At 43.2% G+C, this 11,546-nt stretch overlaps 1 protein-coding gene across 2 annotated transcripts in view; it reads left to right on the top strand.

Annotated features, from left to right (window-relative positions):
• Window positions 1–1,064: 1,064 nt before the first annotated feature.
• pde4ba (phosphodiesterase 4B, cAMP-specific a) overlaps window positions 1,065–11,546 on the top strand; it is a 108,197-nt gene continuing 97,715 nt past the window's right edge. For both annotated transcript variants that reach the window (XM_030792027.1, XM_030792029.1), the window contains exons 1-2: window positions 1,065–1,106; window positions 8,843–9,072. In XM_030792027.1, the coding sequence (XP_030647887.1) occupies window positions 1,065–1,106; window positions 8,843–9,072 (272 nt within the window). The remainder of the gene's footprint in view (window positions 1,107–8,842; window positions 9,073–11,546) is intronic.

Genomic DNA, 11,546 nt, shown 5'->3' with positions numbered 1-11,546 from the left:
AACTGCAGACAATGATATTCTCATTCAGTCTTTCCCTCAGTGTGGCTGAGGGAGGTGTGAGTACAAGATGCTTGATTTATGGGTGAGTTTTACAGGTGGCAGTGCATTCTGAATCGCAGGTTTTACAGTGTGAAAGATGATTGGTTTCTCTCTCTCTCTGGATCAATGGCAGCTGGATACACTCACTCAACTTTTAAAGTAAGCCTTTTTAAAGAGGGTTTCATCAGGCTACCTCTCTGCATCTCCTCTGCAGTGGATTACACATACAGACGATTATGAGGTAGTGTGTGAATAAAAGAAACCTTTTCACCAGATTTCACCAGATCATCTTCTGCATGGCTGTGTCTCATCTGTTTGAGCATGAGTGTCTGATTTGAATGTGGCTACTTTCTTCTTAGGTGTGCCCCATCTTGCCCACTATGGGGATCAAGTCAGGGGGTGCCACCCTGCTCTGGTTGTTGTAATCCTGTGAGCCTGTAAAGCCCTTTGAGACTGTAAAAAGTGATATTGGGCGTAAAAAAAAACTGAACTTGAACTTGAACTCTCTCCCAGTCCTCCTCTTTAAAGTCTGAAGGACATTTTGTGCATTTTGCAGCATTAATGTGAAGTGTGCGGGTCTATGGAACTCTTAATCAGGTACCCTGCACCAACTTGTCCAAAACGGTTCACAGACGTCAGTTCTGTGGAAAATCTATGAAAGAGTTGGATGAAGGAAGATGGATTTTGGTTGATTGTTACTGGGACTGTGCATCAGGGTGAATCAACCTGAGCTGCCCTTTCCTGGACATGCCGTCAGAATGACAGGAATTTTCCCTGCTCTGAGGCCAGCCTGGGCAGTGTTTGAAAGCTGATGGACTTTATGAAAGATAAAGATTGTCCTGGATGTTTCCTGAGACAAATCTACCATATCTTAGTCCTGACGGTCAACTCTGTAACTATTACTCAGACCATGTCATTTCTTAAATGTGATGAGATACTAATTTGTTTTGGTGTGGACTTTTCTGCAGGTCTGTGGTCACGGCTGGATGTTGTAGGGTACGGAGAGAGAGAAGGCTGCACCGATCATGAGGAAGAGCAGGAGTGTACTGACAATGTCACCCAAAGATGTGAGTAGGAGTGTATGGATATACAGTGTGTGTGTGTGTGTGTGTGTGTGTGTGTGTGTGTGTGTGTTTGCGCACGTTTGAGCTTTTGCGGGGCAATATAGCAAAAAGGGAGAAAGTGAAGATTGAAGAATCAGTAAAGAGCAGAGTCTAGAAGACAGGACAGCAAAAGAAAGGGAGACAGGACCACAGGAAGGACAGACTCAACAGCACTCAGAGACTGAAAAAAGAGAATATGAGAGATAAAGAGATAAAGAGAGAGAGAGAGAGAGAGAGGGAAAAGAGTCCTGTGATAAAACCCAGGCAGATGATCAAACCAGTTGTCTGAAACTGGGACCGCAGGGACAACAGTGTCTAAAAAGAGCAGAGAGGCTTACCACAGCAAAGAGCAACCACATAAAACACTCTCTCTCTCTGTCTCTCTCTGTCTCTCTCTCTCTCTGTCTCTGTCTCTCTCTTTCTCTCTCTCTGTCTCTCTATCTCTCTCTCTTTGTCTCTCTCTCTCTCTGTCTCCTCTTGTCTCTCTCTCTCTCTGTCTGTCTCTCTTTCTGTCTCCTCTTGTCTCTCTCTGTCTCTCTCTCTCTCTGTCTGTCTCTCTTTCTCTGTCTCTCTCTCTCTCTTTTTCTCTCTGTCTGTTTCTCTATCCGTTTTCTCCATTTTTATCTCTCTAATGGTTTTTAGCATGGTATTATGCAGCTGAATGCTTTATACAACACGAAATTAACCCAATTAGACTCATTTAGGTGCCAATTACGGTTTACTGTTTCAAATTAGAGTTTAAAATTTGTGAATGTTGAGTTATCCTCCAGACATCAAGTGAAATCTGTGGTTATATACTGGCTGTTGTAAACTGGGGAAGCACAGAGTGATTTCATAGACAGACGAGTGAACTTGGGGTTCATGTAAGGGTCATTCACATGACAAAGATAACTTTTTCAGCCCATGGCTTGTCTCTGTGGCAACGCATACTGCAACACCAAAGAAGTGTAGAACCCATATAAGAGACCTGCACAGTGGGTGAGTGTTGAATGGTCAGAGGGTGAGTGTTGAATGGTCAGTGGGTGATGTTGAATGGTCAGTGGGTGAATGTTGAATGGTCAGTGGGTGAGTGTTGAATGGTCAGTGGGTGAGTGTTGAATGATCAGAGGGTGAGTGTTGAATGGTCAGTGGGTGAGTGTTGAATGATCAGAGGGTGAATGTTGAATGGTCAGAGGATGAATGTCGAATGGTCAGAGGGTGAATGTTGAATGGTCAGAGGGTGAGTGTTGAATGATCAGTGGGTGAGTGTTGAATGGTCAGTGGGTGAGTGTTGAATAGTCAGAGGATGAATGTCGAATGGTCAGAGGAGGTGATGTCGAATGGTCAGAGGGTGAATGTTGAATGGTCAGAGGGTGAGTGTTGAATGATCAGTTGGTGAGTGTTGAATGGTCAGAGGGTGAATGTTGAATGGTCAGAGGGTGAGTGTTGAATGGTCAGAGGGTGAGTGTTGAATGATCAGTGGGTGAATGTTGAATGATCAGAGGGTGAGTGTTGAATGGTCAGAGAGTGAGTGTTGAATGGTCAGAGGGTGAGTGTTGAATGATCAGTGGGTGAGTGTTTAATGGTCCGAGGGTGAATGTTGAATGGTCAGTGGGTGAGTGTTGAATGGTCAGTGGGTGAGTGTTGAATGGCCAGTGGGTGAGTGTTGAATGGTCAGTGGGTGACCTCAGACTCAGGTAGTCTCTCCATAGAGGTGTAAGCAGGGGTTATCTCTGACATTTTGAGTTTTTTCCTGTTTGCTGTAAGGGGCAGTCTCTACTGTTCAGTAAGGGGGCTGTGGAAGATGGCTTTGTGCTAGACCCTGGTTCAGCCCAGGGTTTGTGTGTGCTGAACTGGTTTTTTATTAACCTCAGATTTTGTAAGGTTTTTTTCCGATGTGGTGCCACGTCACAGAGAATAAATATTCCTAACAAAGGAGAATGTTCCACATTGTGCTTTTGATCATGAAAAACATCGTTAATCATAGTTTGAAACTGCTACACTTTCTCTTTTGCTTTTCATGTCTCACTGTGAGAAAATATATGCACCATGCATAGATTACAGTGACAGTTTGACTCAGTTACCATTTTCAATAACAACAAAATACATGTTGCAATTACTCAGACCATAAATAATACCTCATAATAGAATATATGAAAACACATAAACAAACAAAGCAGGTCTAAACTGAATTCTTCTTTAAGTGGAAACCTGTTTTTTAGTAGCAGTCGATGTGAAAAGGTCAGAGTGGTTGGTTGTCATTTTGTGGCTGTCATATGTTTGTTTTTCTGTTGGAATGATACGCTCGAGTTCCAGTCCTGAAACTGGGAGCCATCCTTCCTCCCTGGTGTGACTTTACTTTGGATTTTCGGTCATTTATTACAATGGACAGTTTAGTCATTTTCTTGATGAAGAACCTAAAAGATACTGATGATTAGTTTTCTTCCTCTCATTGTCATGGAGAAGAGCCTTAACATTTCTGCCACTCAAGTTTAATTTTCATGTTCTAAAAGGAGAGGCTTAACATAAAAAGTACTGAAGATTAATTTTCTTTCATTCTCATTGTGAAGAGCTTTACTGCTGTTTGCATTAAGTTTGTTCTTTTGTGTTCAATTTGTATAGGTTTAAAAGGAAAGAAAAACTAAGGCTTTGAATCGGTTCAATTTTCTCTCAACCCAACCCCACTGATTAGGTTATTGTTATAAACCCTCTCTTTGGCATTCATAGGCACCTCAGATGGATTTTCAAACAAAAACAAACTTGTACTTTTTTGTATTATTACCAAAATGCTCATGTTTCATTATAACCTAAACTTGTTACGATTCATGTTAGTTTTTACAGGAGATGGAACAAGGCAGCCTCTCACTACACTGGGCCTGTATCTCTTTTCACCTGCTCAGCCTGCACTAATACATTACTGAACACGAACACCAGAAGACTCTGTTAAATACTGCTCTTCCAAACTGACATATCAGAAAAATGACTCTGACGATTTCATTGTGAAAACGGCCCACGATTTCAGAAACGAACTTTCAGAACTTGACTGCTTCAAATCATTCACTGTCTTCATTATTTTTATGTTTAGTATTTTGCAGATTCATAAGCCATTTTTTATAGGACTACAAAAGTGACCTGGAGAACAGTTTATGAAGAACTGCTTTGTGGCTGTGTCCAGTACTATTCACTGAGACATATTGGCCACACATGCGTTTAGTCCAAACCCACATCCAAAAACACAGAGATGCCAAAAACACAGAGATGCCAAAAACACAGAGATGCCAAAAGACCAAAGCCCCACACACCCTCCTGGTCTCCCCTCATACTTCTTTTCATGTGTTTATTTGTAATCATTTGGAGAGACCTGCACTCGCTGATTAATGAGATTTAGAAAGCCCTCAGTGCCAAACCATGATTAAAATACATTTGCTGTAATTACAAATAATTGACTTTCTCTTCAAATTCCAGTTTCAATACAGCTGTGGAAAGTGTCTCCATTACCTCTGGGCTTTGAGTGGTAATGTGAGAACATGTGACTTTGAAATAAAGGCTGGCTCATTAAGGGACTCATTACAGAAGTCCCTCACTCAACACTCAGCCTCAGGAGCATACATAAACACACACACACACACACACACACACCCGTGCACGCGCACACACACCCGTGCACACGCACACACACACACACGCACACACACACACAGACACCCGTGCACGCGCACACACACACACACACACACACACCCGTGCGCGCGCGCACGCACACACACACACACACACACACACACACACACGCACGCACGCACACACAGACACACACACATACTCACACACACACATGCACACACACACAGACACACACACATAAACACACACACACACACCCCTAATCATTCAGTCATGCTAGTCTGGTGACTGTTAGAGGTGTCCCAGATCCACAGAATCAAACCCAGTTTCCGGTGGTTGTAGCACTAGAATCCAAACCAAGTAGCGTGGACCCAGTTGCAGAGGACACACAAAGTTAAAAGCTAGACAAACTCAGAAAATGATTCATTTGAATTCTTTTCACAAAAAATGTGGTCAAGCTAAGGGTCAAAACACACTGTACAGACAAGAGAAACACAACTTACCAGGATGAATGCCAAGATCAAGCAACATAAAAAAAATGTAGGCAAGGCCTTAACACATAAAATTAGTAAGACACAGCTGCAGCTAACATCACAGATGGGGGCATCCTCTGAAGCCCTTTAGTGAGCCATGGCTCCCTCTGCTGGCCTTTAGAGGAATTGATTGAAATCTTCACAGATAACATTCATTTCAAAGCGTACACCTGTGCAATAAATGGAAATACAGTGAATTTCATCTGCAAAAATAGATTTCAATAATTATTTCCTGTCCAACACAGACACACACTTTTTGTCCGTGTGTGTGTGTATATGTGTGTGTGTGTGTGTGTGTGTGTATGTGTGGTATATTAGCATATTAAGTTTATTAATTTCACCTGATAATAAACAGCTCCAGACAGACTCCTGAAAAATCTGTGTTTTCAGTTCCTATTTGTTGACCCAATATGTGAAGGACCAATCAGATAATTTGGTGGGATCTTAAAGGTTTCTAAATATTTTTGCCCACCTGAGTTAGTTTGTTAGCAGTTCATTAACGGGATGGGTACATTGTGCTTTGTGTGTTATGGTGTGTGGACAACAGGAAGTCAAGAGCGACAGGTTTCTCTCCTCTGTACCTCCCTTGGGCCATCAGCTGCATGTCCTTTGTTTGCCACAGACTGAAACTCACGCCTGTGGACTGTGTTTGAGACAGACTGAAACTTGTGTCTGTGAACTGTGTTTGAGACAGACTGAAATTTGTGTCTGTGGACTGTGTTTGAGACAGACTGAAACTCGTGCCTGTGAACTGTGTTTGAGACAGACTGAAACTCACGCCTGTGGACTGTGTTTGAGACGGACTGAAACTCGTGTCTGTGGACTGTGTTTGAGACAGACTGAAACTCATGCCTGTGAACTGTGTTTGAGACAGACTGAAACTCGTGTCTGTGGACTGTGTTTGAGACAGACTGAAACTTGTGTCTGTGAACTGTGTTTGAGACAGACTGAAACTCGTGTCTGTGAACTGTGTTTGAGACAGACTGAAACTCGTGCCTGTGGACTGTGTTTGAGACAGACTGAAACTCGTGTCTGTGAACTGTGTTTGAGACAGACTGAAACTTGTGTCTGTGAACTGTGTTTGAGACAGACTGAAACTCGTGTCTGTGAACTGTGTTTGAGACAGACTGAAACTCGTGCCTGTGGACTGTGTTTGAGACAGACTGAAACTCGTGTCTGTGAACTGTGTTTGAGACAGACTGAAACTTGTGTCTGTGAACTGTGTTTGAGACAGACTGAAACTCGTGCCTGTGGACTGTGTTTGAGACAGACTGAAACTCACGCCTGTGGACTGTGTTTGAGACAGACTGAAACTCATGTCTGTGAACTGTGTTTGAGACAGACTGAAATTTGTGTCTGTGAACTGTGTTTGAGACAGACTGAAACTCGTGCCTGTGAACTGTGTTTGAGACAGACTGAAACTCGTGTCTGTGGACTGTGTTTGAGACAGACTGAAACTTGTGTCTGTGAACTGTGTTTGAGACAGACTGAAACTCATGTCTGTGAACTGTGTTTGAGACAGACTGAAACTCGTGCCTGTGGACTGTGTTTGAGACAGACTGAAACTTGTGTCTGTGAACTGTGTTTGAGACAGACTGAAACTTGTGTCTGTGAACTGTGTTTGAGACAGACTGAAACTCGTGCCTGTGGACTGTGTTTGAGACAGACTGAAACTCGTGTCTGTGAACTGTGTTTGAGACAGACTGAAACTCACGCCTGTGACTGTGTTTGAGACAGACTGAAACTTGTGTCTCTGGACTGTGTTTGAGACAGACTGAAACTCATGTCTGTGGACTGTGTTTGAGACAGACTGAAACTCGTGCCTGTGAACTGTGTTTGAGACAGACTGAAACTCACGCCTGTGGACTGTGTTTGAGACAGACTGAAACTCGTGCCTGTGAACTGTGTTTGAGACAGACTGAAACTCATGTCTGTGGACTGTGTTTGAGACAGACTGAAACTCGTGCCTGTGAACTGTGTTTGAGACAGACTGAAACTCACGCCTGTGGACTGTGTTTGAGACAGACTGAAACTCATGTCTGTGGACTGTGTTTGAGACAGACTGAAACTCATGTCTGTGGACTGTGTTTGAGACAGACTGAAACTCGTGTCTGTAGACTGTGTTTGAGACAGACTGAAACTCGTGCCTGTGGACTGTGTTTGAGACAGACTGAAACTCGTGCCTGTGAACTGTGTTTGAGATAGACTGAAACTTACGCCTGTGGACTGTATTTGAGACAGACTGAAACTCGTGCCTGTGGACTGTGTTTGAGACAGACTGAAACTCGTGTCTGTGGACTGTGTTTGAGACAGACTGAAATTTGTGTCTGTGAACTGTGTTTGAGACAGACTGAAACTCATGCCTGTGGACTGTGTTTGAGACAGACTGAAACTCACGCCTGTGGACTGTGTTTGAGACAGACTGAAACTCGTGCCTGTGAACTGTGTTTGAGACAGACTGAAACTTGTGTCTGTGAACTGTGTTTGAGACAGACTGAAACTCGTGTCTGTGGACTGTGTTTGAGACAGACTGAAACTCATGTCTGTGAACTGTGTTTGAGACAGACTGAAACTCGTGTCTGTGGACTGTGTTTGAGACAGACTGAAACTCATGTCTGTGAACTGTGTTTGAGACAGACTGAAACTCATGTCTGTGAACTGTGTTTGAGACAGACTGAAACTCACGCCTGTGGACTGTGTTTGAGACAGACTGAAACTCGTGTCTGTGAACTGTGTTTGAGACAGACTGAAACTCACGCCTGTGGACTGTGTTTGAGACAGACTGAAACTCGTGCCTGTGGACTGTGTTTGAGACAGACTGAAACTCGTGTCTGTGAACTGTGTTTGAGACAGACTGAAACTCGTGTCTGTGAACTGTGTTTGAGACAGACTGAAACTCATGTCTGTGAACTGTTCATGAACATGGTGCTGTGGATCCTGCTGTGGACTCGTGTCTCGTTTTGGTGGAGCTGGTGTGTTTGACCTTGATACTGAGTATATTCTGGGCTGAAAATGAAGGTTTGGTGCTGGCTGAGATGAGGTCTGAGTGTTGATTTATTGGAGAGTTGAGTAATTGCTGAAGTATTTTGATATTTGGGCCCAGCTGCACTGAACTGTCTGACCTAGTTTCCAGATTGCTTCCCAGGGAGCCTCTGTAGAAAACAAGTTCTTGTCCCCAAAATTTCCTTTATACATATCAAATATGTGATATCTGGCGAGAAAAGGGCTCGTGGTGCCCTCTGGTGGTCAGACCAGCAGGCCTCCCTGGGAGCAATAACTCTTTTTCCTGCAGTCGGTCCAGGACAGTTTTAATTATCATAATCAGGAGATTCAGAGGAACGGGAAAGGATCCTAAGCCAGTCAGTATGGTCAGATATCAGGAATGTAGTTATGGATAAAATTATGATTTTCATGACTCTTATCAAATTACAGCCATGCGGCCACCAGTTCTTGTTCATCAGTATGATATATAAGTGTACTTATCCTACTAGAGAAACAAAAAATATCAACTGCTTTTATCAATATTAATTACCTGTTTTGTCTTTGCTCTCTTTCTCTCTCTAGGACAATAAAGATCCTTCTGACCGTGGTGAGTCTCTCTCCTCACGGTGCATGCTGGGAGTTGACCTGTGTCGAGGAAGACGCTGTTTCTCTGGCAACCTGCAGCTGCCCCCATTGTCATGGCGACAGACAGAGAGGTTACGAACCCCAGACGAGGAACTCATTGCCCGGCCAACGACCCTTGCCCTCATCACACCTCCACGCATTGACATCACACCGGTGGATTCTGATTGGTCAGTGCACTTACCCTCGACTCTGTGTCTTACCAGAGTGCCAGTGCTGTGGGAAAAATCACAGTTTGGCATTCATGCTCTTTGGATTGGTCTAATGACAATGATAGGGAATGATCATGACAGGTTACCAGAAATGACAGTCATTCTATGACCCCAAACTAAAGACACAGCTTTTCAGAGAGAGGAGAGACAATATTTCTTACCCACTGCATGTTCTTGCCTGGATGACCAAAGGCTCAAAATTATACTCATCAAACTACATGTATTTCTCATTCAAAACTCTGCATTCAAAGCCATAAACCCACATACACAGAAAAAGAGATTTGTCAAAACTGCAAACAAGACATAGTGTAACTGATTAATCATAGTAATGGTAAAATATGTGTGTGTGTGTGCGTGTGTGTGCGTGTGTGTGCGTGTGTGCGTGTGTGTGTGTGTGCGTGTGTGCGTGTGTGTGTGTGTGTGTGTGTGTGTGTGTGTGTGTCTGTGTGTGTGTGTGTGTGTGTGTGTGTGTGTCTGTGTGTGTGTGTGTGTGTGTGTGTGTGTGTGTGTGTGTGTGTGTGTGTGTGCGTGTGTGTGCGTGTGTGTGTGTGTGTGTGTGTGCACGTTCTCTGCCCCAGTTTATCTGATATATATTCTGACCTATTTCCCCAACTGGATGTGGTGAAGTAATGATGTCTGTAGAGGTAAAGACAACACCAGAAAAAGGAAACACATTTTTCCACTTTGGAGACTGAGGTGGCCCTGAGGATGAGGGATAAACATCTCAAGGAGAAGTTTCAAATCAAAAAGAGTCAAACTCTGCAGGCAGCAGTGAGCTCAGCGAGTTCACACACTCACACCCTCTCCACACAGACGCAGCCCTAATGATGTGTCTGTTAAATGGGAAGCAAACAGCACTCCAGTACAAGAAACCATAATGTTCAGACTGTTAGACTGGGTGCACTGGAGACCCTGACCTTTGACTCAGCGTCTCAGGTGTTTTATCACAGCTGAAGCAGTGATGTGGAGTTGTCTATGTTTAGCAGTCCGCAGTAGACAAAAGGAATGGTCCAGGTGACTTTTCCACCCCAAGGGCCATGATATAGAAATGTTTGTTTCCACTGCGTATGGCTGTGAGACTTACCTTAGACGTCAGAGCATCTCCTGTATGTGGTCTGAGCAATGTCCATTACTCACACTGTGCCAGTCATGATTTTTTATGTTGGCTTGAAAAAGCAAGCAAACTTTTCTTTCAGATATTTCTTCTCTTTCTCTTATTCTTTTATGATGATTGTAAGAATGCATTGCTTCCTGCAGATTTTAAGCCAGAGTCAAGAAATGTCACAGATGCCTTTTGTAAAAGTGGGTGAAACAGTCCATTAAAATACTGCAGATATTTCCAATACTGGCTCAGATACTAATGATGCCATGCTGAAGAAAAAGTATTCTTCAGTCTGTCTGTCCATCCATCCATAATGATTTCTATGACTCTACACACTTTCCACCATGCTCCTTTTATCAATAGCTAAAAAGCTGTGACTCACTTGTCTATATCCATTACTCATTATAGACCATAGTAAGATGATAACCCTGTTTTCTGTCCATGTCCATTACTCATTATAGACCATAGTAACATGATAACCCTGTTTTCTGTCCATGTCCATTACTCATTATAGACCATAGTAACATGATAACCCTGTTTTCTGTCTATATCCATTACTCATTATAGACCATAGTAACATGATAACCCTGTTTTCTGTCTATATCCATTACTCATTATAGACCATAGTAACATGATAACCCTGTTTTCTGTCTATATCCATTACTCATTATAGACCATAGTAACATGATAACCCTGTTTTCTGTCTATGTCCATTACTCATTATAGACCATAGTAACATGATAACCCTGTTTTCTGTCCATGTCCATTACTCATTATAGACCATAGTAACATGATAACCCTGTTTTCTGTCTATGTCCATTACTCATTATAGACCATAGTAACATGATAACCCTGTTTTCTGTTGCTCTATGACTCCCTTTATTTACCTATCCATCATTTTTCTCTTTCTTTTTCCTTTCCACCGCCCAAACTGATGCTTTCACCTTTCCATCTACCTGGGTACAGAGAAAGAAATCTGAGTTGACAAGGCGTTTGTGGGGTGCTGTGCATGTGTGTGTGTGCGTGTGTGTGTACGTGTGTGTGTGTGTGTGTGTGTGCGTGCGTGTGTGTGTGCGTGCGTGTGTGCGTGCGTGTGTGTACGTGTGTGTGTGTGTGTGTGTGCGGTTGGAGTGTGCAGTGTGTTTGTTTGCATTTCTTATTCAAATTACCTGGAGATTTGGGTTAATGCTTTGCAAAGAAGCAACACATACCAACACTAACACACATGCGCACACACACTACATATGTGCACACACACACGTACACACACACACACATGACAGTTTCCTGCCTCCCCCGAGAGAGAGGGGGGAAGTCTGAACACACAACA

This window comes from Chanos chanos, chromosome 14 (genome assembly GCF_902362185.1).
Source record: "Chanos chanos chromosome 14, fChaCha1.1, whole genome shotgun sequence".
NCBI classification, from domain to species: Eukaryota; Metazoa; Chordata; class Actinopteri; order Gonorynchiformes; family Chanidae; genus Chanos; species Chanos chanos.
The sequence above is the reverse complement of the archived record's forward strand: the minus strand, read 5'-3'. Positions and strand labels throughout refer to the sequence as shown.